This window comes from Tursiops truncatus, chromosome 14 (genome assembly GCF_011762595.2).
Source record: "Tursiops truncatus isolate mTurTru1 chromosome 14, mTurTru1.mat.Y, whole genome shotgun sequence".
In the NCBI taxonomy this organism is placed as follows: domain Eukaryota; kingdom Metazoa; phylum Chordata; class Mammalia; order Artiodactyla; family Delphinidae; genus Tursiops; species Tursiops truncatus.
The window spans coordinates 67,308,172-67,322,336 of NC_047047.1; the positions used below are offsets into that span (position 1 = coordinate 67,308,172).

The 14,165-nt window shown below is 40.4% G+C and overlaps 2 protein-coding genes across 10 annotated transcripts in view; one reads left to right on the forward strand and one right to left on the reverse strand.

Moving 5' to 3' along the window:
* Nucleotides 1-14,165, forward strand: part of RBKS (ribokinase) — a 76,028-nt gene that overhangs the window by 20,945 nt on the left and 40,918 nt on the right. For 3 of the 5 annotated variants that reach the window (XM_073791488.1, XM_019943032.3, XM_033838820.2), the window contains exons 3-5: nucleotides 2,238-2,301; nucleotides 3,449-3,511; nucleotides 7,094-7,258. In XM_073791488.1, coding sequence (XP_073647589.1) covers nucleotides 2,238-2,301; nucleotides 3,449-3,511; nucleotides 7,094-7,258 — 292 coding nt within the window. The remainder of the gene's footprint in view (nucleotides 1-2,237; nucleotides 2,302-3,448; nucleotides 3,512-7,093; nucleotides 7,259-14,165) is intronic. The other 2 variants (XM_033838819.2, XM_073791487.1) reach the window with 2 other exon arrangements.
* The window catches only part of MRPL33 (mitochondrial ribosomal protein L33), an 84,481-nt gene that overhangs the window by 7,037 nt on the left and 63,279 nt on the right, over nucleotides 1-14,165 (reverse strand). For all 5 annotated transcript variants that reach the window (XR_012325770.1, XR_012325769.1, XR_012325773.1 and 2 more), the window contains 2 exons: nucleotides 1,769-1,945; nucleotides 712-855 (listed from right to left, as the gene is read on the reverse strand). The gene's annotated coding sequence lies outside the window, so the exon portion shown is untranslated. The remainder of the gene's footprint in view (nucleotides 1-711; nucleotides 856-1,768; nucleotides 1,946-14,165) is intronic.

The window sequence follows — 14,165 nt, forward strand, 5'->3', positions numbered from 1 at the left end:
GAAGTTCCTTTGCTCTAATTTGTATCAGGCTCCACATGCCTAGGGATGGCCTTTCTTAATTCCTACAGCATTCTTATAATGATACTTTCCCAACTATACAACACTTTTGATTACCCATGGGAGAGAGTTAAATAATGTAAATAATTTTTTTTTTTTTAAAGATGAGATAACAAAGATTTTGTTTTCTGGTGTGAGTCTTTGACCTAAGAAACAGGATGCCTTGGCTCTTACCTGGTAGAAAATGGCCAGCCTTCCATAAAGGAAACGTTTAGTTGATGACCTCCTTCTACCAGGGGACTCTCCCCACAGCAACCCTCTGTACTTCACCGTAGAGACAGAAATTCTGCTAATAACAACTTATATATTATTTGAGATTATTGCCTAATCAGCATTTCCACCAGAAAAGGAGCACAGGGAAAAGTGTTCCTTGAGGAAGAAGGCGTCAGAGGTGGCATTTAAGTCAGAGGTCAGCAAACTGTGTCCCATGGGGCAAATCTTGGTCACCATGTACTTTTGCAAGTAAAGTTTTATTGGAACACAGCCATACCCATTTGTTTACAGATTGTCTTTGGCTGTTTTCACACTACAATAGCAGAGCTGAATAGGTGCAGGAGAGACCATCTGGCCTGCAATGTCTAAATCATTACTACCTATCTGGCCCTTGACAGAAAAAATTTTCTGACCCTTAACATAGACAGTCTAAAAGCTTACCAGGAAATGTTATCATCACTCATTGAGGTTCTTGATCAAGTTAACCTCTAGGTTTCTTTCTGTTGATATGTCCAAAGAGGAGCAGAATATACCAGGAGTGCTGACACCTAGATAAGAGACGTTATCCACTGACCAAGCGCTCATCTGCAGGACAGAAAAATAGTATAGTTCAGGTGTGGCAAGCCTAAAAGCCTGTGGGGCCAAACAGGTAACATACATTGCAGTAGGCCAGGTGGGGACTATGGTGAACTAGAGAGCATGTGCTCACTAATGAGACAGGTTCAGCTCTGTTGTCTTGCAAGAATGTAGGCCTGGTGTTTACCAGGACCTCTAAATTTTCAGGACTTCCCAGAAACGTGTTTGTTTTTGTGGAGTCTCCTGATATTTAAATGGTGACAAGCTGGTTAAAAGTAAAAATAGGAGGAGAGCCACACAAAAACCTGCACGTGGATGTTTATAGCAGCTTAATTCACAATTGCTAAAACTTGGAAGCAACCAAGATGTCCTTCAGTGGGTGAATGGGGAAATAAACGGTACATCCATGCCATGGAATATCATTCAGCACTAAAAAGAAATGAGTAATCAGGCCACAAAAAGACACGGAGGAACCTCAGATGCATATTACTAAGTGAAAGAAGCCATTCTGAAAAGGCTACATGGTGTATGATTCCAATTATATGGCATTCTGGAAAAGACAAAACTATGGAGACAGTGAAAAGATCAGAAGTTTCTAGCGGCTAAGAGGAGGGAGGGATGAATAGGCAGAGCACGGAGGATTTTTAGGGCAGTGAAGCTACTCTGTATGAGACTATAATGGTGGATACATGTCTATACGTTTGCCAAAACCCAAAGAATGTACAATCCCAGAATCGACCCAGATGTAAGTATGGAGTTTGTGTGATAATGATGTGTCAATATAGATTCATTGATTGTAAAAAAAATGTGAAACCCTAATCATGTTGTCTGTGAATGGAAGAGTCCAAAGGAAAAATAGAAATATCATTACCAGAATGGATGCTAGGATGCAAAACAACAGAATTCCACTACACCAACTTACCCAAGTTAGCAAGGACTTTTTAAATTCCCTCCTCTTTGCCCCATGTCAGGGTCAGTGGAGAAGATAAGAAGATTCTAAAACACCAGGCAGGTCATTGCAAAGATGCCTTCATTTATACTGAAGTATGAACAGCTGACATTCTTCATAAATATTGATGATTGTTGATGGTGGACAGCTCTGTCTCAATGGCAATTTCCATATGAAAAGATCAAAATGAGAGTGAAGCTACAGAACTTGTGACAGTCATTAAATGTTTCACGTTTTAGGCAGGATACAAATGGAACATTAATATATAACAATTATTTGGGCTGAAATCAAGTATAGCATCTTACATTAAGAGGATTAATTAGTTAATGTTTACAAAGTACCATGCAGATATGCCCTTTTAAAATGCTAAGTATTCTAAAAACTACATTGTAGCATTTTACTAAATGTAAAAAATCTAATGTTCATCATTTCTTTGGTACAGGTTGGCAAAGATTCCTTTGGCAATGATTATATAGAAAACTTGAAACAGAATGATATTTCTACAGGTAAAATTTCATCTTTCTTAAAGTTAGTTTTTATAACTTTCTTCTGGAATCTGGTTACAAGTTGAAATTACAATAGAATTATTAGATCCTCCCCTGGTGGCCAGAGAATTTTTATGCACAGCTTTGTCTAGTCTTGCTTAAATATCCTTTGGTTAATTCTTTCATGTACGTTTCTCCAGACAGGAATAAAATGATAGGAGGTTACAAGCATTCATCTCATAGAAATCTTTCAAAAGTTGGGCTTCCCTGGTGGCACAGTGGTTGAGAGTCTGCCTGCCGATGCAGGGGACATGGGTTCGTGCCCTGGCCCGGGAAGATCCCACATGCCGCGGAGCGGCTAGGCCCATGAGCCATGGCTGCTGAGCCTGCACGTCCGCAGCCTGTGCTCCGCAACAGGAGAGGCCACACAGTGAAAGGCCCGCGTACCGCAAAAAAAAAAAAAAAGTAGGTGACAAGAGAAAACAGGTGCTGCATTCACAAAAGATATCTTAAGAAGAGTCATTGAATGTCATAGCTGGAAATGATCTTAGAAACCACTGATGCTGATACCATCATTTCACAAAAGAGAAAACTGAAAGCCAGATTGGTTCTGAATTTGTCCAAGAGCACACAGTTAGCTGGAGCCAGAGCCAGGACTGGAGTGCAGGTCTTTGGCTCCAGTTCAAGGCTCTTTGCTGCTGCCAAAGGCTGCCTGATCAACATTTCCATTTACACGCCAGACCATAGTTCTTGATGAGATGCGAAGCTTATGAAAATGAAGAAAATCAAACAATCTCATTTTATGAGTTTGACCTTTAGTCTTTCATCTCAAGTCTGTCATTTCTTTCACTGAAGAAAAGAAATATGGTGGTCTAGAAAAATGCATATGTGTACAACTGTGAATAATCTGAAGGCATTGGAAGCGGGGGTGGTTTGCTGGGTTGCCACTAATGTAGAAAAAAGGCGCAGCTAAGTGTGAAGACTTGTATTTTCCTCATTGTATAGGTGATGGGTATAAATTAGCACTAATTACTTACTTCTTTTTTATCATTCCAGATGGTTAAAGGTTAAAAAGTTTTTCCAAGGATTAGTGGTGCATTGAAATTGTTAAAATAGATTATCCTTGCCAGGCTGTACATACGTGACTGTGATTTCCTTTTTCTTTTAGAATTTACATATCAGACTAAAGATGCTGCGACAGGAACTGCTTCTATAATTGTCAGTAATGAAGGTATGTGTTTCACATACTGGAGTATCATTTCCAGAACTAGAGCAGAAGCATCAATTTTTACCCTATTCCCATGGCTCTCTTACCATAACCACCACTCCAAGTTTTAATGTATGGTCTTTCCAATCTAAATATATATGTTGCCCTTTACTTATACTTCCCTAGTTGATCATTCAAATACAGAATTGTCCACCCAATACATATGAAGTGGTATAGTTGCCTCAAAATTATACTTATATTCTGTAGCATCCCATTACCCTTCATGTGAACCCAGAATTGATATTTCTCTCTAAAGTAGTTAAGTATTCATCTGTCATTTCAGTTACACTAAGTAAATAAATGTAAATAGATAGGTGCAAAAGAACGTTGATGAATCATATTTATAGAATATTTACTGAGCAAATGGCAGCAACCAATTACTTCTAACTTATTGTTAGTGTTCAATTTTGTCTGCTCTTTAAACAGCAACCAAATCTCAAAAGTCTATATACACAGCTATGCCTGTCACGAGGCTTTGCAATAGGTGAAACATTTGTCTTTTAAAAACAGTAACTTCCAGGACTTCACTGGTGGCACAGTGGTTAAGAATCCACCTGCCAATGCAGGGGACACAAGTTCGTTCCCTGGTCCGGGAAGATCCCACATGCCACTGAGCAACTAAGCCCGTGTGCCACAACTGCTGAGCCCGCATGCCACAACTACTGAATCCCACGCACCTAGAGCCCATGCTCTGCAACAAGAGAAGCCACCACGATGAGAAGCCCATGCACCACAACGAAGAGTAGCCCCCACTCACTGCAACTAGAGAAACCCCGCGCACAGCAACAAGAGCCAACACAGCCAAAAATAAATAAATTTATGGGGGGAAAAAACAGTAACTTCCCTTTACCCTCAGGTAAACTTTTCATAATTGCTGCCAACTATTTTAAGTATAAAAACACCTACATAAGATTTTTTTTCTTTTTCTTTTTCTTTTTTTGCGGTACGCGGGCCTCTCACTGCTGTGGCCTCTCCTGCCATGGAGCACAGGCTCCGGACGCGCAGGCTCAGCGGCCATGACTCACGGGCCCAGCCGCTCCGCGGCACGCGGGATCCTCCCGGACCGGGGCACGAACCCGTGTCCCCTGCATTGGCAGGCAGACTCCCAACCACTGCACCACCAGGGAAGCCCTACATAAGATTTTTTAAAATTAGAATTAACATTCAGAAGGACCAAGCATTTCATGGAGCACCTAGGACAGAAGAACCTACTGCATTGTGAGAAGTCACGAGTGCGTTGTTTTAAATTAGGATTTCTCACAATATGTCTTTTATTTATAATGCAGTTTCACAAAATCACTTATCGTGAAGTTATGGTATTTTTAGTTCTACTTTAGTGATCTCAAAGTTGCAATAACAACCCCCCAAAAAATATATTCCACTTAAAGACAGTAGACAAAAGGTTTCATTCTAACAATAGTCTGTGTCCATTATTTTAAGCTACATTTAAGTAATTATTGCTGCTAACAGCAGCTCATTCCCTGTCTTAAACCTCTGTTTTGTGTTCTAGGGATATCGAGTTCTGTTTCTTTCTTATCTGTGTAACAAAATACTGCATTTTCCGTGCAAAGATATTTAATATTGTGTATGGGGTGCCTGTTATGGTAGACTCTGTCTGGTTTATAGTGTATGGTAATGCCCTCGAGAGTATAGGTTGTAGTAGAAGAGCTAACACAAATACCCAGAGAGGCAACAATCAGCATCTTTAAATGAAGGGATGAGTAGCAGTTTTGACAAGTTTAATTTGAGGCATGAACAAGCTCGCCATATGGCAGTGTCCACCAGACAGCTTTCGTCTTGGGCTTTGTCACTCATCAGCCAAGGCCAGGCCAGAAATGTCTATTCAGGAGTCAGCAACACAGAGCAGCAGTTGACTGTAGCAGAGAGAATGAGGTCACTGAAGGAGAAAGGCGAGGAGGTATGCTGTCTTTCAGTGTGCGGGTACTTTGAATTTTTCCAGTACTGAGATAGGGTTTATGCTGAACCATCCCCACTTTATTAAGTCCTCCTTGGCCAACAGACACATCTGTGGTAAGATGATAGGCCAGCATGTGTTCTGCGGTCAGAGGTAATTTTAGGTCACGTCTATACAAGATCAGCACAAGCAGCCTAGAGCACAGAAAAGACTGATGCAACTCATCCCCCTAGGTCAGGCTGTCCTATAGAACATAATGCAAGCCACGTCTATAATTTTACATTTTCCATTAGCCACATTTTAAAAAGTAAAAAGGAACTGGTAAAATTAATCTTAATATATTCACTTAACTCAATATATCCAAAATATTGTCCTTTCAACGTGTAATCAAAATGTTCTTTAAAATTAATGAGGGACTTCCCTGGTGGTGCAGTGCTTAAGAATCCACCCACCAATGTAGGGGACACGGGTTCGAGCCCTGGTCCAGGAAGATCCCACATGCCACAGAGCAACTAAGCCTGTGCGCTACAACTACTGAGCCTGCGCTCTAGAGCCCGCGAGCCACAACTACTAAAGCCTGCGCGCCACAACTACTGAAGCCCGCGCACCTAAAGCCCGTGCTCCACAGCAAGAGAAGCCACTGCAATGAGAAGCCCACACACCGCAACAAAGAGTAGCCCCCACTCGCCGCAACTAGAGAAAGCCCACGCGCAGCAACGAAGACCCAATGCAACCAAAAATAACTTAATTAATAAATTTAAATAAATAAAATTAATGAGATATTTTACCTTCTTTTCTTACAACTTAGTCTTTGAAATCTGCCATGTATTGTACGATTGAAGTACATTGCAGTCTAGACAAGCCACATTTCAAGTGCTTGGTCACCACATGTGGCTTGTGCTCATGACTACCGTATTGGACAGCACAGCTCCTGAGAGTTCACCTGACAGAGAAAATGCACCACCACGCCTCCCTCACTTGCGTGGGATTGTAGAGAGTGGGTCCAAGTGATAGTCATACAAGATTCCTTAGTCCTGCTTCTGTTTGATCTAGTACAGTATAGGCCAAATATCACTCTCTCCCTGCCTTAAGTTATCTCATATAGATTTTCATGTTTGATATCATAAAATGTGTTTTGATTTACAAAATCACTTTTCTGAATACCCTGGGGTACACACATGAACTGACTGCGTGTTAAAGAGCATGAGTTTTTAGCATTAAGCAAGCTGATTCCTATTTATACTCATCATTATGACCTCTGTCATTTAGGATTCAGAATCTTTACCACAGATATTGTACCAGCCATGTCCCATAAGAGAAAATTTTTAAGTATGTTATATATAATTCATCAGCTAATATTCTTTGTAAATATATGAGAATATTGATAAGGGAAATCTTTTGTTTTAGATTTTTTTCTCAAGATGATCAGAATAATGTGATACCTACAGAGATGTAAAGGAAGATCCATTAGGAATACGAAATTTAACCTGAATGGCTTAGAAATGCTAGAATTAATACTTACAACACATTTTATATATATAATGACTTTCTAAGGGTGACTGTAACATTGCAGGATGTCGTTGCTTGGTTTTGCTTGATTTTTAATATAAACATGTAGAAATTCTTTATAGGCCAGAATATCATCGTTATAGTGGCTGGAGCAAATTTACTTTTGAATACTGAAGACCTGAGGGAAGCAGCCAGTGCCATTAGCAGAGCCAAAGTAATGATCTGCCAGCTAGAAGTAACTCCAGCAGCTTCTTTGGAAGCCCTGAGAATAGCCCACAGCAGTGGAGGTAATTCTACACATTTGTCCTTCTTTCTGTAAAAGCTTTTATCACTGTCTCAGTGAAAGTTAACCTTTCAAGTTAAGCAAAGCCATACTTTTTCTGCAGTAAAATATTCTTTCTCCCATCTGTGAGATTCACTGTCTTCCTGTAGTTCTCGATAATGTTAGAAAACCTTAAAAATAGTGAAAAAATAACATGAGTAGCATTTCTGATATTTTGAAATACAAATCTCCAATCTAGTTAGCAGAAATAATTCAGGTAGTAACTAGAATCTTTGAAGCAGCCCATTGTCCAAGATACACTCTAAGTAGTAGAATGAGTTCCATTCTGACAAGCAGAGGTTAAGCTGCAGGTCATGTATAATCACTGCCCAGGTACATTTGGGTAAATATCTCAACGAACTGAAGATTTGTTCTTTCTCCTTTTTGTAAAACTTTATTGTCTTTTCTATAAACTACAAAAGATTATTTATATGTAATATTTTCTTTGTTGTCAGTGTCCTTTAAGCAGCTTTTTGTTTTGTTCGATCTTTGACTTTGGAAATTTTCAAACACACAAAAGCAGGCAGAATTGTATAAGGAAACCCATCACCCAGCTTCAACAGTCATCGACTCGTGGCTAATCTTGATTCATCTGTTCTCCCACCCACTCCCCTTCTCTCAACCCCAGCACATAACCAACTTTTTAAAACTCCAGATAGTTTCTTTCTGTTTGCTTCTTTTTTACCACCGACTAGTGGGGAAAGTGTCTTCTGAGTTAGAATCCCATTTCTGTTCCTTGTTAGCTTTGTGGTCTTAGCAGAATTATCTGATTTTTCTGAGCCTTGTCTGTTAAATGCATACAGAAATACTCCCCTACAGAATTGGTCTAAGAATGAAATAAAATATGATGCCAAGAATGGTGTAGTACTTCTCAGTAAACACCAATTTTCTTTTCTCTTTCACGTCTCTCTTTAAATTAAAATTAGGATAATATCCTGATCTCAGCACTCTTTGGTCAAAAAAATCAAAATAAAAAGTAGCCACTCTAAGACAGTGGCTTCTCCTTGATATTGTGGCCATAGTTCTGTGAATTATACTAAGAAGGAAATAGGGAGAGAACCACATTGACTTTTCCAGATAAAACTTTCTCATCAAGATACAAAACCAAAAAAAAGAAGAGGAAAAAGAACAGTAAGTGTGTGTATGTATCTGTGTGTTTATATAAGTGATTCTCTCAAAGTGTATAGTGTTCTACATAGCAATAAATGGAAAATAAGTTACTGAAATGATTTTGTGGAGAATTTTAAAATGTATGTCCTGATTTAACAAATTTCCTCTTGGCAAAACAACATGCTGTGGCAAATTCTCACTGACATTTAATGTATTTTTAATGGACTCGAAGCTGTCAGAAAGAATTTTAAGCCAAAACCCATTTGGTTACATTTTCTCAGGGTGTCACAGATAAAGTCTAAGGCTTATGGTGAGCATTCTCTGCAATGACTGCACTCATCGTAATCAGGTGATGTGAGTACACTGTGCCACTTCATTCATGCTCCTGTCTTTCCTTGTACAGGTCAAAGTATATTCTCATGGAACTTCTTTTTTTCCTACTGTCCCTTGCTTCTCAGAGATGACTGTTCCCTCTGTCCTAGTCTAATGGCCTGTCACCTACCCGTCTTGTGGCAGAGAGAAAGGTACAGGAACCACAGTTGAGGAGCTAACCTCTCACAGGTGAGGCTAGAGTTACCCGGAGGGACAGGCAGCCTGACTCGGGCTGTCATTTGTGTGTGTGGGGGTGTCCAGCAATGCCTCCTCCATCACCTGCCAGGCAGTTCTTCTAGTCGAGGAGCTGGAGGATCTGGGGCATCAGGAATGGGTGGGGGTAGGTGATGGAGGGCCAAAGATTACCTAGCCTACTTCACATTGTTACTGAGAGCCAGCATGCCTAAGTAGTGATTCTGCGTGATCTTTCTTATATAGTAATATTGGAAGTAGTAATTCCTGCACTTATATGTACTTTACAGTTTATAAAGCACTTTCATATATATTTGATCCTCAGAAAAACCTTATGACAAAAATATGGCAGGCATTCTTCTCCCAGATTGAAGGGGAGAAGACAGACTCGGAGAGGTTAAGTAATTAGCTCAACCAAGGTCACTGTAGAAACCAGGATTCCAGACTCCAAGACCCAAGTTCTGTATCCTAGAGCACATTTTAAGTATAGAAACTGCCACATCCCATTGATATCAAGGAACTGAGCCTTTATGAAGAGTGTCTCTAGAAAAGTGAAATCCATGAATTGTAACAATGCCCAACATGTAGCCTAAGCTTTGAGTGTTATTACTGCTCCAGTCACAGAGACAAGACCCTAGAGTGTTCTCAGCAATGTGTCCCCTATCTGCAAATGCCCATGCACACAGGAGCCTCTGTCTAGAACTCAACTGGTCCCCATTTGGTAGTTACCAGTCAGACACAGCTTAGATTTTATACTATGAGTGGTGTGTGTGTGTGTGTGTGTTTGAATTTAATGCATCTTCATTCTCACCTGAGAGAAGAGTGGTATAATGAAAGGAGCACTGATTTGGGAGTCATGAAGTACGGCTTTGAATTCAGGATCAATCACTTACCAAATAGGGGTCCTCATGCAAGTAAGTCAGTTCCTTGCACTGAGCCTCATTTTATTCTGTGAAACAAGGGAATTGGACTGAGAGCCCTCACAGTTCCTCAGTGTCACAATGTGAGAATGGGCTGATCACAGAGCAGGCCCGGCAGAGCATAAAGACCTGTTGAGTGCTGAGTGTCCTGTCCATTACCCCACAAGGCTGCATATGTGCCAATCAGCATTATTCCATCTACAAGGAAGATGGTAAAATCCATGTCTCATCATCATCTATGGGTTTATTATCACAACTCCCTTATCTATATACTTATCTGTGTACTTACAAGCAGTGACGTTTGAATTAAACACATTGTATAACTGGATTATGTATCAGTTGTTAAAATACAGAGGAAAAGACCCCCCGCCTTCATCTTTGAATATACTTTCTCAGAAATCGCTCTCTTTACCAAAATGAAAGCATTGGTTTTAAACAGCACCTGCAACACCAAAAATGACTTGGGAGCCCTCTACAGCCCCCTCCTCTCTAGGTCACAGTGGTGTGAGGTGGGCCCACGGCAGAGCTGGTGGTACAGCTGCTTGTGATGAAATTATGCCTGTTGGTTCTGGTCTTTATATCCATTTCAAAGCAAATGGGACATTACAGGAACAATTATAAATAATTGAGATTGTAAGATCGCCAAGATTAAACTCTAGGTAGGATACAAAATATCTTTTAATGACACTTTAGTCCTTTTCCATTTGGCAAACAGAATTTCTTGGCTGGCCACCTTGACTTTCACAATAACATGGTCCAGCACATAGCCCAAGCTTTGGGTGTTTTTGATGGTCAAGTCACAGAGAAGAACCTCTAGAGTGGGAGACTACCAAGCCAGTGTTTTGGGTAGCCCAACCTTCCTATGGTTTCTTTACTTAGGGTGATTTTCTTCCCCTGTTTCTCTGAGCTCGTTATTAGGGCCTTCTTAACTGTCCAGCCCCCTGCCCTCCATGGTGACATCATTAAGAGCTTCCACCTCATTTTCCTGTCTTTGCGCCTGTACAATTGCCTCCCTGGGCCTCACCAGTTCCTGACTGACATTATTGCACCAGCTATTGACATGCTGTTAAGACAACTGGGAATTTAGTCCGTCATACATTGTAATGAATAATAATTACTGTTGGGTGCTGTCAGTCACCTCTGCAACTCCAAGTTACTCCATGGTACATCCTGTGTTCTCTAGTTTTGCATGGTTCCAGGATGACATCAGTTTTTTTTTTCATCTTGACTATTACAAATTTGCATTCTTCTTTGATGAACTACATCTACTAGTTCTTCACTTTTTTTTCATCATGGTAAAGTATTCATGCTTATTTATGGTAGCATGAGCCAAAGAGACTCCTTTCTTTATGGTATTTTCACTTTTCCCCTAAATTTAGTTATTAGACTCTAAGCCTATGTATCCAGTTTCTTTTGGTAAGAATGCTTTCCCTTGGTAAGATACAGGCAAATAAGATTTGCTTGATTTTTATACAGTATTTACAGGCAAATTAAATTGTAGAATTTCTCAATCCAGCAGTTGTTGCTTAAAATTCAATGTCACTGTTTCTTTAAAATTTGTTTTTGGGACTTCCCTGGTGATGCAGTGGTTAAGAATCCTCCTGCCAATGCAGGGGATACGGGTTCGAGCCCTGGTCCGGGAAGATCCCACATGCTATGGAGCAACTAAGCCCATGTGCCACAACTACTGAGCCTGCGCTCTAGAGCCAGCGAGCCACAACTACTGAGCCCACGTGCCACAACTACTGAAGCCCACGCACCAAGAGCCCATGCTCCTCAACAAGAGAAGCCACTGCAATGAGAAGCCTGTGCACCACAATGAGGAGTAGCCCCTGCTTGCCACAACTAGAGAAAGCCCATGTGCAGCAACTAAGACCCAGCACAGCCAAAAATAAATAAATAAAATTTTTTTTTAATTTGTTTTTATTGTGAAAAATTTCAAGTATGGTAAACTCATATATACTCTCATTTAGCTTCAACAATTATCAACACTTGGCCAATCTTGTTTCATCTATACCCCAACTTATTACTCCCATCCCCCATTGCAACCTTGGATTATTTTGAAGCAAAACCCAGACATTACATCATTTCACTCACAGTGTACTCATTTTTTCCATTACATCATTTCACTCACAGTGTACTCATTTTTTCTTTTTTTTAATCTGTTATGTATCTATACACTAGCAATTCTTTTTTTTTAATTAATGAATTTATTTATTAATTTTTGGCTGCGTTGGGTCTTTGTTGCCGCACGCCGGCTTTCTCTAGTTGCAGCGAACGGGGGCTACTCTTTGTTGCGGTGCACAGGCTTCACATTGCGGTGGCTTCTCTTGTTGCGGAGCACAGGCTCTAAGCATGCGAGCTTCAGTAGTTGTGGCACACAGGCTTAGTTGCTCCGTGGCATGTGAGATCTTCCCGGACCAGGGATTGAACCCGTGTCCCCTGCATTGGCAGGCAGATTCTTAACCACTGTGCCACCAGGGAAGCCCATGTACTCGTTTTTTGATGTGAGATATTATATATATTTTAAGAATTATGTCTTTGCATGATGTATAGCAGTTAATCTGTGGTCAGATTTATTCTCAGCCTTTTGTAACTACGCACTTATTAGTTTAGTGAGTAACCTCTCAGACTTTTCTCTTCTATGTAAGTGTATAAATGTAAATACACATATAGTTATGTTTTATTTGTTTTGTTCAAAGTGAGGGAGATCCTACCATAGACTTTATTATAAAACTGCCTTTTTCACTTATAAATAAATTATACAAGTCTTTATGTGGCAAAACAGAGATCTGCTTCATTCTTTTGAACAGCAGCAGGGCATTCCATTGGATGTATGTGTCATAACTTTTTATCAACTCTGATAGATACTTAGGTTTCTTTTGGTTTTTTTTCTGTTACAAGCAGAGCTGAATGAGCATCACTGTACTTCATCTTTGCAGGCCTGTGTATGTCTGTAGGACAGGGTTAGAAAAGGAATTGCTGGATCAAGGACCTTTTAGGATAAAATGGAACTTTTATAAGAAGAATGGCTCTACCCTATTGTTGCATACTGATAGCTTGCTCTAACTTGTGCTCAGAGCTGCTGAGTGCAGCTTTGAGGATCAGATTAGGTGAGCAATGGTGTTTCAATTTAATGCTTGAGGAAAATAGGGAACAACATATTTATTTTGAAAACCTAAAAAGTAAATGGGTGTCTTAGAATGCTGGGCAATGATGGCTTTTATGCATAATTGACATCTCTGAGACCTTGCAGGAGCGGGAAAACCAATGAGAGAGATTTTTGCCAGGCTAAAAACTCCATCAGAAGGCAGGAGAGATGGGTGGACAGGCGGGGGTGTTGGGCTATGGGTAAAGGACAATATAATAACAGTAATAATCCTTTATTTTTGTACAACACTTCATAGTTTACACAGGGCTCTTACATCCATGTTCTAATTTAAGCCTCACAATAACCCTGTGCAAAAATATGAGCAGCCAAAAATATACCATAGAATTTCTGTGGGTGGACATTCTGGATTCTAAAATAATGAAAATATGGGAATAGTGTTAGCCTATAAACCACTGGACGAGACCCACTGACTGAACCAAAATGTTAAGTAAGACCAAAGAAGGTGCAGCAGTAGATTAGCTAGCCTCCCCAGGCAGAAGTAGTGGACAGCTTCCACTAGTCACATGCTGATACACATCTCCCTAGGAATGTGGAATGCATCAGCACCAAACTAGCCAGGGAAGAGCCACGTGGAGAACTTGTCAATGTGCATGCTCACTGACCTTACCCCCAGAGATTCTGATTCAGTGGGTTTGAGGTGGAGCCCAGAAGTCAGGCATCTTAATAAGCTATCCTAGTGAGGCTGATATGCAGCCAAGTTGGTGAACCACTGTTCTAGAAGAGTCTCTGGGGACTGCAGCTAGAGAGTTTTACTCTATGAGTCTATAGTAAATTAAGGTTACTAAACACACATAAGTCAGTGGACCTGGGTAGAAGAAAGAAGACCAACCAATCTAGTTGGGTACTCTGGTGGATAAGTGTTTTGACATAGGGAGAGCTTCCTATGAATATAAGTTCTAAATACTTAAAAAAACAATTTACAAAGTTCCAGAACAAAGGCTGTTTTTAAATATTGTGAATTGCCATGGGGGCTTGTGTTGCTATGGACAAAGTCCTGGCCTAGAGAGGCAACCACTTTAGAAACGACCAAACCCTGGACTTCAAGCTGGAGGACCCTGGGTAGGGACCCAGCTTAACCATCTCCCAGTGTTAAGACCTTAGACTGA